Source organism: Labeo rohita, chromosome 14 (assembly GCF_022985175.1).
Source record: "Labeo rohita strain BAU-BD-2019 chromosome 14, IGBB_LRoh.1.0, whole genome shotgun sequence".
NCBI classification, from domain to species: Eukaryota; Metazoa; Chordata; class Actinopteri; order Cypriniformes; family Cyprinidae; genus Labeo; species Labeo rohita.
In genome coordinates, this window is record NC_066882.1 from 6,830,546 (window position 1) to 6,849,238 (window position 18,693).

Sequence of the window (18,693 nt, forward strand, 5' to 3'; positions counted from 1 at the left end):
CATTAGTTCAAAATATATTCTTTTATTCTGCAGAAGAAATAAAGTCTAAAAGGTTTGGAATGATGAGGGTGAGCAGATGTTGACTTTTACATTTTTAGGTGAACTATCCCTTTAAATAACAACATCAGTAAGGCAAGATAAAGCTGACTTTTAAACTCCCACCAGGAGTCTAAAAAAACATTTGAAATGTCTAAAGAAACATGCAGAAATGTCTTTTTGACTGCACCTGCTGTGAATCAAAGATTGCTGAAAATTCAAACGTGTATGTGTGTGTGTGTGTGTATCTGCTGTCCATTTTGTGTTATTTATAGCCATGTCTCAGGGTGAGTTTGGACCTGGCGGTCCACTCGCATGTGACTTACTTTCCACTCAGGCCAGAAGCAGCTCAGCCAACACCAGCATAGTACACAGGCATATGGATCCGTTCTAGCAGAGAGAAACCTGCCACCTGCTTATGACTATATGTGTGTGTGTGTGTGTGTGTGTGTGTGTGTGTGGGTCACAGAGGTCTAATCGGTGATGACAGGTGCGGCTGAATCATAGAGAGACGTCCTGCCAGCCCTACTTCAATATGCACATACGTCCACTCTCTTTCTCTTTTTCTCTGCGTCTTCTGCTCATGTACACAAATAAACAGACAGGAACTGCCAAGAGCTTCCTCCAGGTCTCTCTCACGTAACTGTACCTTAAGGACAACCTTAAACCTTCATTTCATGGCCCCATCTTCACTTGTTCTATCTCTCTGCTTCTCAGTCGTTCTCGTGTACACATATAGCATCCCTTTCTCTCTCTTTCTTTCCATTGCTCCCTTGGTGCATTATCTCACCCATTTTCCCTTGCTCTATCCATCCCTCCTTTCTCACTGTCCAAGGTAACCTTGTAGCAGGGCTGTTGGCATGTCAGGAGGAACAATATTTTGAATTCTGGAATATTCCAGCTGTAAACAACTATCTATCTGTCTATCTATCTGTGTTCTGTCAACTGCTGCCACAGTGTTTACAATATTTCACATACAAATTATTTACATATGGTTGTCTCTGCCTGCTAATCTGGGCTAGGATTCAACACTTCAAATGTATTCTCAAGCAAGTGACACCTTTCATTTCTATGTGCAGGTGAATTATGCATCATCAAATCCATATTATGCATTGATTTATACATGTTTAATCATACACATTCCCTCACAAAGCTCAGCCCTATAGTAAATATTCATCAGGAGACTGAAAATAAAGCTGTTATCTATAGCCTGATATGCACAGAACAGCAGACAGCTTAATGTTGTGCACAATTTGCATGAAGGCAGAAAAGTAGATCACGTCTTGTGCTAAAACAAACGTTCATTTTGGGTGCCAACACCGAGCAAGCCATCAGCTTTGGTTCTGTTTTTCTTCTCACCCTCTTTAGATTAGTCTCATTCCCTTGCTGTTGTATTGAACACCCGTCATGTAGTCAGGTTTTAACTCAACATTGCCACCTACTGGTGCAGAATACATTAGGCTTGCTTTGCACGCACATGTGTGGAAGGCAGAAATCCAGAGTGTCTGAGCCGCAGTTAATCTGTCTGAGTCGTGTCTCTCGATGCTTTCTGTTATTGTAGTTTGCTGATTCATTTGTTAATTATTTTATTGATTGCAAAATTAGCATTTAGGCACCAGCGGCTTGCACCATCAGAAGAGCAAGACAGATGGAGAGATAAGGAGAGAAATAATGAAGGACAGGAGGTTGAGAAAGATGAAAGGATCGGAGACATGTTAGAGGTGAAGGATCAGATTGAAAAGCATGGAGAGAGGACTGGAAGGAGAAGAGGAGAGAAAAGCTATCTCAGTGTTTCCTCCAGACCATCTGAAACAAATAAAAGAGCTGACAGAGACAGCAGAGACACACTTAGAGTGTCAGCGCTTTCCTTTAACTGAGAAAGAGACCGAGGGAGAAAGGGAGAGGTATAGAGAAAGAGAAAGAGAGGGAGACCATGTCTGGGCGCAGGCGGAGGGGGAGATGGAATTTGACAGAAGAGAAAATTGATTTTCTGGGATGAGATTTAGGTGTGATAGGCAAGCAGAGGGAAGGTGAGGAGAGGGGTGGAGTCTCTAACATACACAGACAGTACCGTCCTGTAAATCTCCACCTGCTGGATCGTAACTGCAAGATGCAGAGTGAGAGAGACAGGCAGAGAGAACGTTTACAATGACAGCAATTTGCAGCAACCAGATATCATTCATTTTCAAATAGAGTTGCCAGTGACAGAAACAGTTGGCAATGTGATGTGCAAATGAGCAATGACATGATACAGCAACTACCAATGGGAGTGCAGACAGTGATCCTCTGCCTAATAGAGATGGATGCTGAAATCGAGTGCTAGAAACCAAAAGCACAGCAACCTTGCGAGTTCCAGCAATTAAATTGTTGTTAGTGTGAACAGGGCTTTAGAGAGTGAGACGGGCATAGATACTGTGAGGCCTAGAGTGAGACGGGAAAAAGGAGAGCCAAAAAAAGCTGAAAAAAGATTAAGATGCTGAGGTAGAGACTGAGACAGGAAGAGAGATTGTGAGGTAGAGAATGAGACAGGAAGAGAGAGAGTGAGGTAGATAATGAGAGGCATAGAGATAGTGAGGTAGAAAATGAGACAGGAAGAGAGATTGTGAAGTAGAGAGTAAAGCAGGCAGAGATTGTGAGGTAGAGCATGAGACAGGAAGAGAGACTGTGAGGTAGAGAATGAGACAGGAAACGAGATTGTGAGGTAGAGAATGAAAAAGGCAGAGATTGTGAGGTAGAGAAAGAGATGGAAAGACAGATTGTGAGGTAGAAAATGAGACAGGCAGAGATTGTGAGGTAGAGAATGAGACAGATTGTAGGGTAGAGAGTGAGACAGGCAGAGATTGTGAGGTAGAGAATGAGACAGGCAGAGATATAGTGAGGCAGAGTATGAGACAGTCAGAGACTGAGGAAGAGAATGAGACAGGAAGACTAATTGTGAGGTAAAGAGTGAGACAGGCAGAGATTGTGAGGTTGAGAATGACAGGAAGATGGATTGCCATAAAGAATGAGAAGCAGAGAGATTGTGAGGTAGAAAATGAGACAAGTGAGATAGTGAGGTAGGTAATGAGACAGGCACAGAGATAGTGAGGTAGAGAATGAGACAAGCAGAGATTGTGAGGTAGAGAATGAGACGGGAAGAGAGATTGTGAGGTAAAGAGTGAGACAGGCGAAGATTGTGAGGTAGTAAATGAGACAAGAAGAGAGAGAGAGGTAGGTAATAAAACAGGCAGAGAGATAGTGAGGTAGAGAATGAGACAAGCAGAGATTGTGAGGTAGAGAATGAGACGGGAAGAGAGATTGTGAGGTAGAAAATGAGACAAGAAGAGAGATAGTTAGGTAGAGAATGAGACAAGAAGAGAGAGAGAGGTAGAGACTGGAAGAGAGAGGTTTGGTAAGATCTGCCATCGAGGTAGAGAGTGAGGCAAAAAATGGAGAATAGAATTAGATATGCAGAGAGAAAATGAGGTATACAATGATATATGCAAAAAGAGGTTTGTGAAGATCTTCCATTATAGAATGAAGGTGAGAGATTGAGATACAGAGATGGTGAGACATTTAGGAAAAGTGAGAGATAGCGAGAGACAGAAGACAGTTAAGCAGATAGAACGAGGGAGTAAGAGAATTGAATTGAATTGAGATACCAAGGTTGGGAGTAAGAAAGTAGAAGAGAATTAGACATGCAGAAAGATAATAAGGTATACAGTGAAACAGGCAAAGAGAGGTTTGTGAAGGTCTATGTTAGGATTAAGGTGAGTGAGACAGGCAGAGAGAGAATGAGACCAAAAGCGAGACAGACAGAAAGAGTAAGACAGGCATCAACAGCACCGGTCAGACAGAGAGAAAGCACATCCACTTGAGTGTAATAGTTTGTGCACATTTGTACTATGGATTAGCAAGTTAGTAAAGGAAAATGAAGCAGTAAAGGAATCCACAAAGAAGGTCATACATGAGAGTAACACGGCACCTCCATATGAACCTCCTCCTGTGGCTGCCGTCTCTGATGACTCACAATCTTGCACAATCTCAGCCCATCTTTACCGCCACTGTGAAGAACAGACGACAGAGACACACAGGAGCGAGAGATAAAGCACAAGATCCTGCAATCAGCCCGAGACTGCATGTTACAAAGAGCTTCCTCTCTCCCGCGTTTCCCGCGGCACCTCTGGAGTTCAGCAGACTAAGCGCTCCTCTCTCTTCTGCTTGCGATAAAAGTTTCTTGGCAGAACTAGAAAGGACACGGGTCGGGAAGAGATTCAGCTGACAAACTGCACACAGGCCTCGGAGCGAACAGACCAAAATAAGCTCCACAGGCACGAAAAAGAAACAACAGCCACGCAGTACAAAGAGGAAAGACAGAGAGATCTGCTTTCTTTCAGCTGTCACTCAGATTGTCGCTGAATCATGCCAGCTCCACATCAAAAAGCTCTGAATGCTGTCAGGATTCGGCTGCTTTTCTGCCTGCGCGTTTGTTAACTTTTTTAACCTGTTGAGGTGCGAGTAATTCCTACAGACGTGGGTCTCGCTGTCTGCTTCTCTTTAGAAGTGCGTCTACATCATTTCCTCAGGGCTTCCGTGATTGAATGACTGAAATAAAACGCACACACACAGTTAAACTGATTTTGTTAAAGTACCAATTAGATCTGTCACCCAGTTCCTATAATCTACTAACAGAAAATCAGTTTGTGGCACTTTCTGTGACGGCTGTATATTACATTACACACTGTATTATATTATCAGAAATAAATAAAATAAAGATTATTGAAGTATGTTTTACAAGAAAATGACATTTTAGTCTTTCTACTTTAAAATTGCGCATTGCGCATTGTGAAATTTACTAGCAATTTCTGAATGAACTGAATTTCTGTGCCATTTAATGTTTCGAATATTTAGGCAGCAGGTCATATGTAGAATTGTTTTGAACAATAGCTTTTCAAATTTGGTGCAAATGGAGTATGAATAATATTGTAGAGTTATTGCTGTAGTCAGGAATTTTTTTTTTAACATTTCTGATGTTGGGAGGATTGCATGTGAGAGACCCTGAGATTAGTTTTTATACACACACACTTGCCGCTGTGACATATATCAGACTGAGGATCAAATGCGAGAGTCTTATGAGCGACAGATGGCTTCTCAGTCAGTCAACATCAATCAGTCATGCAATCAATAAAAATGACTAGGCTGTCTGGGGTTTTTTTTCAGGGACAAAATAAACTACTTCATCTTACAGCCTCTCCCTGTCTGTACCAGGTTTAACGGATCAATATTATACATTTTAGATGCAGCATTTTGTTTCGTTTTAAATCATTTGTGCTCTTACCGTGAAGTGGCAGTACAAAGTCGCTTTGCAAAGTGCTCAAGCTTTTCTTTTTCTGGCTGCCTTTCTCTTCCCATATACCTGCACTGTTTACACTCTTTCTTTCTCTCTCTCTTTCTCTATTGCTCTCTTTCTCTCTCAGCCATGAATCTGTTGGGGCTGAACTGGCAGCTGAAACCTGTGGTTGGTCCCATGCTGAACAACGGCTTGGGAGCCGGGCTGCCCAGCAACAGTGACGTAGCAACAGCGCCCTCTGGAGGCAGAGGTGAGCAGCACAGCCTCACAGCACGCTGCAGTCCCGCACGCTCCTTTTCGATAAGAAGGATGTCAAAATTGCAACAGAATAACACAAAGGAGGGGAAAAAAAACTATAAACTACATTCAGAAAAAAAAATCAGTTGTGCTGAAACCTCCACTGCCCTGTATATCAATTTGTTTCCAGCTTGTACTCATTTTGATTTGTGTTTAGTAATTTGCTTCTCTGTCGCACACCGAGGTCCCATCATGACACCACATTTATGCCCACACACACTTCTCTGCCTGCTTTCACGATCGACAAGGGACATTATTCTCTGGGCTTCATTTCTGTAGCCGTCTGACAAGCCATAAGAAACCAAGTAACCATGTGATTAGGTAGAGCGGCAAGGCATTGTGGGCCAGTGGTGCTGGGGAGGTGATTATTTTTCAAAAATAGTGTGTGAAACAGTATGTGTTATGCAACGAGAAACATGTCAAAAGGGTTTTCACACTGCACTACCTAACCCTGGGTTATTGTCCTTTTAAACCCTGTTTTTAACCCTGTGTAAAGACATGTTTCACACTTGGTGCTTGGATTGTGCTGCCAAACGCGTGCAGTGTGAAACATTACAGTGTTCGATTGTTATAAGTAGATCTGTTCCTTGTATTCACATGCATTAGGTAGTCTCAGAAGTTTTAGTGTTTGAGACGTAAAAAATATTAGATGGTGATGAAAAAAGCGTCAACCGGAGTGAAAAGAGACTATTTGTGACCCTGGACCACAAAACCAGTCTTAAGTAGCACGGGTATATTTGAAGCAATAACCAAAATTTAATTGTATTGAAAATCTAAATTATTGATTTTTCTTTTATGCCATAAATCATTAGGATACAAAGTAAAGATCATGTTCCATGAAGATAATTTGTAAATTTCGAAAAATTTATCAAAACTTAATTTTTGATTAGTAATATGCATTACTAAGGACTTCATTTGGACAACTTTAAAGGCAATTTTCTCAATGTTTTGATTTTTTTGATACATCAATGGAAAGCTTATTTATTCAGCTTTCATATGATGCATAAATCTCGATTTCAAAAAATGTACCCTTATGACTGGTTTTGTGGTCCAGGATCACATTTTATTCTTACCTTTATTGTCTGAAAAATGCATTTAGAAAAAAAACTTTATAATACAGGGCAGTATATAATATGAGGATGCACAATGCAAGAGCTTTTATTTAAAAAGGTTGCATGCATTTGTCTAAGACGCTGACTCCTCAAATATGGAAATAAGAACATTAACCTAGGATTTATGAATGTACTATTTGAAACTTCAGTTTGCATAAATACCCAGGATTAATTGTTAACCCCAGGTTTATGAACAGTGTCAAATGTGAAGCAAGACAACCAAGGATTTCCGTTCAGAATGACCCAGGGTTAACTATTTCATTTGTGAAAAACCCTACAGTACACCTTTAGCAGTACTTCTATACACATTTAATTTGGCAAACGGTGGTCATCCTGGTTATCCTCTCAGGCACTATATTCCCTAGTGGCCTAATCAATTAACAATTCAAGACAAAGATAAAAACACTACTAATATTATTTTAGAGACAGAAGGTCAAGTCATTTTCATTGCAGTGTGGGATACTGTATTCTGTGCACTGTGCTGCAGTATCATTGTTTTACTGTAAATTTTGCCAAATGTGCTGAGCAAAACTTTTCTGTATTGGGCGGACATTTCGGCCACCTGAGCAAGAACATTCTTTATACCAGACCTGTACACCGCACACACAAAAAGTAACTTTTAACTTTAATGTAATATTTATATTTGATTTAAAAACTTTTTTAAGTTACCTGAGAAAACATTTGTGACCCTGGACCACAATACCAGTCATAACGGTTAATTTTGAGATTTTGAGATCATCTGAAAGCTGAATAAATATGCTTTTCATTGATGTATGGTTTGTTTGGGATAGGACAATATTTGGCCGAGATACAACTATTTGAAAATCTGGAATCTGAGGGTACAAAAATATCTAAATATTAAGAAAATCACCTTTAAAGTTGTTAAATGAGGTTCTTAGCAATGCATATTACTAACCAAAAATTAAGTTTTGATATATTTATGGTTGAAAATTTACATAATTCATGGAACATTATCTTTGCTTAATGTCATAATGATTTTTGGCATAAAAGAAAAATCGATAATTTTGACCCATACAATGTGTTGTTGGCTATTGCTACAAATATACCTGTGCTACCTAAGACTGGTTTTGTGGTTCAGGGTCACATTTTACATTGTTGTGTTACCAAGAAATTCTATTAAAAATAATAAAAAAAAATATAATATAGCATAATATCATAAAAACAAATTGAAGCATTTAAACTGATATAATAGAACAGAGTAGAAAACAAACTGTTTAAGTACTTAAACTGAGATCTGTAAGCTAATTTTTTTTTTTTTATTTAATAGTTTTTTTGCTATTTTCAAAAAACGTGAACATGCACACCACTTGCACACTACTATGCCTGTATGTAACTGTAAATATCTTGGAGTTTTGTTACCATTCTATGCCCATCACCCACTATGTCCATCACTTAATCAAACCACTCTTCTTTAAAACACAATGACGTTTTATTTCACGTCATTGCGCTTGCGTTGGCTCTCGTGTTGAGCTATTTCGTCCGCAACCATTAAAGTATTCTACTTCTACAGTGACTCATTTGACACACGTCATTCTCTTTCTATGAAACTTGTAGACAGCATTCACCAGTTCTAACTCTATAGCGACACCAACTCTATAGCAGCTTACCAGAGTAATTCAATTATTTCCCATTTACTAGAATTCATTCTAATGGCTTTGCCAATTTTTGGGTGTGTTCGTGGATGTGACATAAGAAGTGCACAGCTGTGCACAAGTGCAGCTTAGAGGGAATATTGATGGTAGTACATAATTAGCACATCTTCATAATCTACTGATAACTCAGATTTTTCCAATCAGGAATCAAACTTTTGATTAAAAATGATGAAGATTGCCACAAACACTTACTTCCATACTTACACAATCCTTTGGCTGTTCAGCTATCTCTTTCCCCCAGCTCTCTCTGGCTGTCTCTGTCTTGATCTCACACACTCACAGATTCACAGGAAGTGTCCTAGAAAACACCACATCACCTCTGTATGAAGGACAGCACAGGGTTTTTTTTCTTTCTCTCCTTCTTTACAGCAGACAGGGACTAGTCATCTTTAAACACATGCATGAATACATTACAAGCAGCTTAGTGAAATACTAAATCCAAGATGGCAGACAAAGAAATGTGACCCTGGACCACAAAACCAGTCTGAACTTTTGATTTTTACAGTAGGAATTTTACTAAATATCTTCATGGAACATGATCTTTACTTAATTTCCTAATGATTTTTGGCATAAAAGGAAAATCAATCATTTTGACCCATACAATGTATTTTTGGCTATTGCTACAAATACACCCCAGCGACTTAAGACTGGTTTTGTGGTCCAGGGTCACAAATATAAATGACTAAATAAACATATTTCATTCAAACCTAAAAAGCTCAGTATATTTCAAAACTGATTATTTTTTTTACAAACATTTGCTTGTTTTGTGTAGATTTGTTCATTATAATACCACTTTGTTTGCTTAGTAACTTTCTAACATCATGCTCCATTGAAATCAATTGCAAGTCAAGTCTTTCATGCGAAGCTCAGTTTGTTTTGCACACAGAATTGCTGCCTACTTAGTGTGCACCAAATTAGCGAGGGTAGAATGTTAGGATGCTGACATTTGTTTACAGCTATTTGAAACCCCTTTTCTCATTTTTCTTTGCTCTCTCCTCAGTGCTATGTAAACATATCTAACTCTCTGATTACATACAGATTATGTGGCATGATACTTTGCTGTGTTTTTATGTGAGTTTGTGGGTACCGGTGAGATTGTGAGCTTTGAAACAGCTCTTCACCTGAAGTGTTTCAATCTGAACTCAGCATGTCGGTGTCAATTCCATCCATACAAATATGACTTTACTCTCATTCTCCCTGTCGCTCTCTCTTTCTCTTTCCATGCAAACGTAATGTATTCTACATAACAGATAGTTTTGATTAATCACACACAGACTTAGCTACAATACGTCTATGAGGCAGATGTTGCTGGTAGCTCTGTTTAGCGGTAGCGCCACAAATAATAAGTCTTGTGTTGTGCCATGTCTGCTTGTTGTTGTTGCTTTTTTTTTCTCTGTCTCTCTCATCCTCTGCTGCGTCTTTGTGTATAGCTGTTATCCTACCTTATTGTCTGGCATATTGTGTTGAGATGCTCTTATCTGGGCTTCTGCGGGATGATTTGATGCTCTGGTCTGATCTGTGAAATGATTTGTGTGTGCTTCTGCCTGCTGGCTACATTAGCTTATGATTGGCCTCTCTGCACTCGGCTGGATTCTGTTACGGTACTTGATGCTGTGCTTAGACACTCAGATTCAGATGTCCTTTATCTCCACGATAGCTCTGATTCAAATTCTACAGCAGTGAGATGCCTCTGTAGGGAACTGTGGTTTTTTTGGGTGTCTTCCAATTCATTAAAATTCTCATTAAATTCTGTTTACATTACATTTCTTTCTACAAACACAATAATTATTGCTTTTCTTCAGTTTTTCTGTTTTTGTTTAATTTTGTTTTTTTTGTTTAAATATGCCTCTGATTCTTACTAAGGCAGTGTTTGTTTGAACAAAAATACAGTAAAAACAATAATATTGTGAAATACTATGACAATATTTTTTTAAATATATTTTAAAATGTAAAGCTGATTTTTCATCCTTACTTCAGTCTTCAATGTCACATGATCCTTCAGAAATCATTCTAATATTCTAAAATTCTTATTATTATCAATATTGAAATCTATCTATCCGTCTGTCTATGTTTTATCTATCTATCTATCTATCTATCTATCTATCTATCTATCTATCTATCTATCTATCTGTGTTTATCTATCTATCTTTATCTATCTATCTATCTATCTATCTATCTATCTGTCTGTCTGTCTGTCTATCTATCTGTCTGTCTGTCTATCTATCTGTCTATCTATCTATCTATCTATCTATCTATCTATCTATCTATCTGTCTGTCTATCTATCTATCTGTTTCTATCATCTATCTGTTTATCTATCTATCTATCTATCTGTCTGTCTATCTATCTATCTATCTATCTATCTCATCTATTACTGGTATCATCTGTCTGTCTGTTTTTCTATCTATCTTTCTATCTATTTGCACAACAGTTAATGCATTTCTCAAAACAATTAGTACAAACTGCAAAACCTAGTCTATAACTAAAAGCTGTCACTATCAAAATGGATAGCTCATTCCTCAAAAGCAAGTATTCATGTCAATGAAAGTGTCAGTGTCATCAAGATGAAAAGTCCTGACACCATTGTTTATGAACAAGATAGTCAAATGGCTTTGTCATGTTTTCATTATGACAGTTTACTCTGTCTATTTTTCCTATGCAAAAAGTCAGATTTTGGTGAAACTTCCTGAAAATGCTCAAGACAGCACTATATACTATTTGCACATCTATTTGAAAACTACAGTAAAGCTAGACATTACTGTATTTAGTGAGGTATCTGAGTACAAGACACTGAATATGTATGTTTCTTTTTACTGCATATGCTATTTATCTAATTTATTCAAAGCATTGTGCAAACGTAAATACACCTATTTACTATCTATCTGTTTATCAATATTGCTATTTAACCTCAACATATCTGTAAATCATTCTGTCATTTGCTTGTTCAATTTAGTCATTTTCAGGAAAAAAAAAAAGATTTAAAATTTTTCTAAAATTTGCTTGATTTTGACAACTAGTTCAACATTTTTGTATTAATGACCAAGCAATGAAATGAGGACTATTAGTTTTATATGGAATGACTATTCAGCATTCACAAGTTTAGTTAATTTTGACTGACATGACATAAGCAAATGATAATGTTATAAAACAGCAGAGAGTTGTATGAAAGCAATTGATGCATGTCCAAAAGCATTTGCAATTTGTTGGAAGGAATATCTATCTATGTGCACAAATGACTAAATGTTGTGGATCTCAAATCTTTTGTAAATGGTGTGGCAAATGCATAAAGCACTGAGAAAAACTGTAAATGAATGATATTTTTGTAATTCCATGAAGAACATAATTTGCTTCCTACTAAATCATCACATTTTGCAGCAAAAAAGAAGAAGAAAAGAAACAAATATTTCTCATTAAATACTGGAAGTATAGCTAAATAATTAATGAACACATAAGTGATAAATCCTAAATAAATAAACTTATATTTTTCACAAATTTGAGGATGCTGTGCATATTTATGAATATTTTATATTTTGAATTTTATAATTTATTTATTTTTAATTTTTTTTGTATGAAACTGTAGTGTTTTCCAAATAAGTCACTTACAACATTCTGTTGCATTGTCATATTGCCTTAGTAATATATAATGTTACCTTAGAAGGCAGCTGTCTGTGTAGTCAGCAAGGTGGTTCACTATGTTTTGGAACAGAGCTATTGTGTTTTGTTGTGAAATAAAGCTGGACTATTGCTTCAGCCAGGGCCACAGACTGAACGTTCCTTCCCTAAGGAAATTCTCGTCCGGCCTCCCTGGATCTCTATTTTTCTTTCTTTAGTTCCATTTCTCCTCTGTCCGTGCTGTTCTGTATTAATGAGGGGGGCTATTTCATCTCCTGTTGCGGCTGCTCCGTCCTGATTGTGTTTTCATTGTTCTTTATTTCCTCACCATTTTTCACAGGTTTTCTCTGTCAGGGCTGCGGTCTCCAGTGTAGATCTGACCTGATTATAGGGGAGCTGTTTTCGTGTGTGTGTGAGAACATCACAACCATAGGGACAGAGGGAATCTGTTGCACGCAACCTCCATTTACACTCGGCCATTGCCGCTAGCTACGAGCAAGAGATAGAGAGAATAAAAGATAGAGAGAGAGAAAGACAAAGAGGGAGAGAGCAACCATGGATTTTCCATTAAATGAAAAGTGGATAACAGCTTGTGTGATTATGTTGGTAAACAGGATGGTGGTGTTGACATGCGGTATGAGCCAAAGCCTGAGGGTGGAGAACACACAAACTCTCACTATTGAAGAGATCTCACCATCAGCCTGAGTCCACAAACACCAGAGACAGACAAAAGAGGGGGAGAGGAAGTGAAGTAGGGGATAAGTTAAAAATCAACAGGTTGGCAAGGGAGGCAGTGTCTCCTCAATAAATTGATGAGAAAAAAATTCATGTGTACAAAGCATATAAAACATTGTCCAGCAGGTGAAGTTACAGAGGGAGTCCTCATCTCTCTCGCCTCTCCTGAGCCCATTGAGTTTTAACAGACCTCATAAAGCGTGCGGTGAGTTTGATGGGGGGTAATTAAGAATAAATGGGGGAAAGTCATGTGAGAGGAGGCAATGCCTCATGTGAGTGGTTATGTTCGGCTGTGATTGGTTCATGTGATAAATCCCGCCTTTTGTGTTCGTGCGCATTCCGCATTCTCAAATTAGTCTAAATGAACAATATAATGGCGTTAAATGAGAAGATTAATTTAAAAAAGTAAACAAACAACTCACACAGATATAACCACTTTGATAAATCAAATAAATGGCATAAAAACATGATCTGGGGGAGTTTTTAGTGAGTAATTAGCTTGGTGAAAAATTCAAAAATATTTTACAAATAACTATTAAAAATAATGGCTGAACATGAGTTTACAAATAAAATATATTGTTTAAATTGTTACTGCCTTGAATTATTATTTTGAAATAAATGTAAATTGCTTAAAAATACTAAACTGATGAGAGATGCTTGGTTTTAATAAATAGAATAGCCTATTAAATGCATAAATAAAGTTATGTTAATGTAAAAATATAATATAGTTTTTTTTGTTTGTTTGTTTGTTTTTTTTTAGTGTAAGTAATGTTTATTTAACCAAGAAAATGTGACTGGGACATGAATTTACATTTAATTTAAACAAAACAAAAAACAACGCACACCACTGAGATTTTTCAACTTGTATATTTATGTTCATAAAATAATCCTTCAAAAAATGTATTAAGGTTTCCAACTTATATTGATCATTGATAAAAATATGAAAAATATTTTGAGCATCAAATCAGCATATAAGAATGATTTCTGCAAGATCATGTGACACTGAAGACTAAGAGTAATGAAGCAGAAAATTCAGCTTTACCATCAGTGGAATAAATTACCTTTTAAAATATATTAAAACAGAAAAGAGTTCTTTTAAGTTTTAATAAATATTGCTGTTTTTGCTGTATTATGATCAAATACATACAGCAATAGTATTAAAAAAAATTCCTATCCTATATTTATTTCACTGAATATACCGTTTCACTTTGAAATACATCACATCATAAAAGAAAAATGCTTTAGGAACACAGTTTCATGTCGACAATAAGAGTGTAGGTTTGAAAACCAAATCTCGGTCAGAATCATAGATCACACTTATATCATGTGACAATTTTAATAAAGCTCAGCTTCATAGAAATCGCCATTAACTTTTCGTCTTTCTAAGTTATTCCTCAGTTCTTCAGCAAACTGCATTTGAAAAACCAGGCTCAGATATTTAACAAAGAAGCCCTTATTCCCTGTCTCTCTGCTGTTTATCATAATGCGCTGTCTGCTTTCTTTGCACTGTGTGGGTACAGTGAGGTTACGGGCAAAAAGACTTCAGGAAGTAGCATTTGTGTTTTCCAGCTTCCATCAGATAAGTGTCTCCCGGAGAGAAAATGCATTTTGTGCTGTTTCCTTTGTTTTCTGTTTTCAAAGCGCGTCCCTCTGAATCTATAAACAAGTGGGCAGTTGCAACACAGCCGAGGTGAGAGATTGATTTTTGTTTTATGCCTTCCTCTCTGTCTCAGGGCCATGGGCCGCTCGCAACAGCAGCATAGATACGGGCAGCCTGGAGGTGGGCAGGCGCGTGACCCAGGAGGTGCCGCCCGGGGTGTTCTGGAGATCCCTGATGCACCTCAGCCAGCCTCAGTTCCTCAAGTTCAACATCTCCTTGGGCAAGGATGCACTGTTTGGGGTTTACATTCGCAAAGGGCTGCCGCCGTCCCATGCACAGGTGCGCACACCCTTTCTATTTACAGAGAGGCCACTCTGTGAAGTCCTTTCAGGGAAAAAAAAAAGTGTCTTTCATCCCAACAACGAATCAATCAGTCATTGCAAATACATTTTAGAAGTCACCAGGTGTTAGATAAAATCATTCCTACAGCTCAACTTCAAAGTATCACACTGTTTGATATGTATGAATGCTGTCAAACCACTTGAGTTCGCGAAAAATAAAAACATCCCCTCTTGTTTCCCTTGATTCTGTGTTTTTCCTGCGCAGTACGACTATATGGAGCGATTGGATGGAAAGGAGAAATGGAGCGTAGTGGAGTCGCCCCGTGAGAGACGCAGTATTCAGACGGTGGTTCTGAACGAGGCCGTGTTTGTGCAATATCTGGACCCCGGCACATGGCACTTGGCTTTCTACAACGACGGCAAGGAGAAGGAATCTGTCTCCTTTAGCACAGCTGTTCTGGGTCAGTTACTCTAATACTGGTTAAACTCTCAGTTATACATTTACAGTTTTTTATAAATTTACAGTTAAACACTCACTATGTCACTCAACTGTGATGTTTTTATTTGAAATGAGAAGATGCAATAAATTCGCTGTGATAAACAAGCATGTAACCAAATTTTTAAATATAAAAAGTGATTTACAACAAAATTTAATCAGCACCAAATCAGCACATTAGAATGATTTCTGAAGGATCGTGTGACACTGAAAACTGGAGTAATGATGCTGAAAATTCGCCATCATTACTCCAGGAATGGAATAAATTACATGAAAATATATTAAAACAGAAGACAGTAATTTTGAATTGTAATAATATGTCAGAATAGTACTGTTTTACTGCAGTTTTAATCAAATAAATGCACTGGTAAGCATGAGAGACTTATTTCAAAACCATTTATGTTTAAAAGATGAAGCATAAAGTAAATACTTATAAATAAAAAAATATTAAATATAAAAAATAAGAGCATAAAATGCAAAGAAAACAGAATAAAATGCAAAAATAATAAGAAGATTTGTTTGCCTTTAATAAACAACTTTTCATAACATGTGACCTTGGAGCACAAAACCAGTCATATTTCTCTTAAATATGTACATTAATTTGTGTGTATTAATATATACATAATAATTACATACAGTACACACACACATATTAGGCAAACTCAAACTTTTATTTTGTATGCGATTAATTGTTTGACAGCTCTAGCAATAAACAACAATACATTGTATGGGTCGAAATGATTGATTTTTTCTTTTATGCCAAAAATCATTAGAATAATAAATAAAGATCATGTTCCATAGAGATATTTTGTAAATTTTCTACCGTAAATATATCAAAACGTAATTTCTAATTAGTAATAGGCATTGCTAAGAACTTCATTTGGAAATTTTCTCAATATTTCAATTTTTTACACCCTCAGATTCTAGAATTTCAAATAGTTGTATCTCGGCCAAATATTGTCAAATTAACAAGCCATATGTCAATGGAAAGTTTATTTATTCAGCTTTCATGTGCATAAATCTTAATTTTAAAAAATTGATCCTTATGGCTGGTTTTGTGCTCCAGGGTCACATATGGTTGTAGGATTATGAGTAATACATGCTCGCGTGACATTGAATAGCATATGTTTTTATGAACGATTTACATGAATTTGTTCAACTTGTAACTCACAAATGAGGTCTAATAAAAGACCAGTTAATGAAACATTAATATTTTGAACAATTGGATTTATAGGTTTTAGTCTCCGTAGAATTACAGATAAATGCTTCCTTGCCATCTAGTAAAAGGGAAATAATTAAATAATGTCAATCCATTAATGTTATGCTATTTCATATACATTATTATCCACTGAAATGAGATAAGCACCTTGTGGCTCTGTTCTATGAATATTCACATGCATGAATTCTACGAATAAGTGGTGTCCCACCAATTAACCTTGCGCTAATCTACTGTGATATGGCCTACTTTCATTGCTGTGATATTACTCATGGCTAATGAAATGATGTGTGACGCTGTTTGAATGGGTTGTATCAATAATGACCAGAGACCGCCACTCAGAAATAGAGCGAAAGAGGGACCGAAAACTCAGCTGAGAGAGAAAGAGAGCGGAAAGATGCAATGGAGGAAAGGACAAGATGAGAGCTGGATGTGGTGGTTAACAGCTGTCATTACCATCAAAGTGGCCTTTTTTAGAAAGGTTCCATTCTTTTCACAGACTCTGTGCAAGAGTGTCCCCGCAACTGTCATGGTAACGGAGAGTGTGTGTCAGGAGTGTGTCACTGTTTCCCGGGGTTCCATGGCATGGACTGTTCCAAAGGTAAGAGACACTCCAATTACACCCTGAACTCTGTCGTACATGATAGGAGAGAAAAAAACTGTGACAGAGAGAGAGCAGTGAGAACAATTTTTACTTGCCTGTCACTCATACTAGCAAAATGGAAAGTGATCCATTGATTTCATATTTAAAAAAATAGTTCGCCCAAAAATGATCATTTTGTCATATTTTATTCACATCATGTCGATCCAAACATGTCTTCTTCTTTGGAAAACTGCGGTATTGAGTCGTATGGACACATTTTACAGTCCTTTGTCATTTTGGAACTTGACAGCTCAGACCCTGAAAAGAATGACAGATCAGCTTCAAATTATTCCACAGAAGAAACCTATTCCAGCGGAAGTAAGTCTATGGGTGAGATGTCTGGTTCATAGAGAAATAACGAGAAGAATAACAACGTGCAATAAACTGTAAAACTGTTTGCACTACAAATCAGTGTGTTCATAATTAAGATACTACATTAAAATAATATGGTAAGACACACCAATTTGCAATATCAAGCAGTAAAACAAACTGTTTTATACAACTAAAAATAGCTGGACGCAGATGAGACTGGAAGCCTGACCCATAAAATTTAGAAATTGCCGCGCCCGCTCTTAGGGGGAAAAATAAGGTGGATAGGATTACAATAACATGAGGAAAAGTAAATAATGACAATATTTTCATTTTTGTGCTTGTAAATTGTGGATTTAGCATTAGAGACATATTGAGCTATAGTGCTTACTGTCCTGTTCTCATCACCGTCAATCTTCTCGCCATTTGCAAAATACACTGTAAAAAAACAATTTGTTGATTCAACTTAAAATAATTTGTTACCCAACTGCTTTAAAATTTTAAGTTCAGTCAACTTGAAATGATTAATTTGTACAATTTAGATATTTGAGTTCATTCAACTTAAAATTAAGGCAGCTGTGTAACAAGCCCAGCTTTTAATTTTAACAAGCCAAACTGTTTGTTTAGTCAACTCAAATATCTAAGTTTTCACTTAGTACAACTTAACATTTCAACTTGACTAAACGTATTTGAGTTCACTGAACTTAAATTTTTCAGGGTAATCTAACAAATTATTTTAAGTTGACTCAACAAATTGTGTTTTTTTTTGTTGTTGTTTTTTTTTTTTTGTTTTTTGTTTTTTTGTTTTTTTTTTTACAGTGTACCATTATTGACGATAATAGTGATATTTAAATAATTAAATATTTTTTATTTCGTCAGTTAGGGGTGTTGCAATATACCCCTATGTATTGGCGATATGTGAAAGTTAATCATTTTTTTCGTTTCATTCATACAATACACCAGACGGCACCCTAACACAGAAAGTCCACAAACGCAACTCACAGCAGTAATAAAACAAATGACTTTTTAGGAAATCCCCTATGTGGACAAAGGCATTCTGCTGAAATGCAGAAAGAAATGTTTTGCATGATGAAATCAGCACATGATTATACCAGAATATGGTTTATCTGTGTTCAAGCCATCTCAGGTTTTTACATATTGGTAATGTATATTTTTATTACAATGCTATGCTTTATCACTACATTGAACACTATAAATAAGAATCTGTTCATAGAAGGAAGATATTTTAAACTCTCAATCTATTTATCTTGTTATAAATTATCATGAATTTTTGAG

General features: G+C 36.9%; 1 protein-coding gene across 1 annotated transcript in view; it reads left to right on the forward strand.

The window, feature by feature from the left end:
* The window catches only part of tenm2a (teneurin transmembrane protein 2a), a 189,483-nt gene that overhangs the window by 131,825 nt on the left and 38,965 nt on the right, over positions 1–18,693 (forward strand). Inside the window, exons 4-7 of the mRNA XM_051127510.1 lie at positions 5,493–5,615; positions 14,526–14,731; positions 14,999–15,194; positions 16,945–17,046. Coding sequence (XP_050983467.1) covers positions 5,493–5,615; positions 14,526–14,731; positions 14,999–15,194; positions 16,945–17,046 — 627 coding nt within the window. The remainder of the gene's footprint in view (positions 1–5,492; positions 5,616–14,525; positions 14,732–14,998; positions 15,195–16,944; positions 17,047–18,693) is intronic.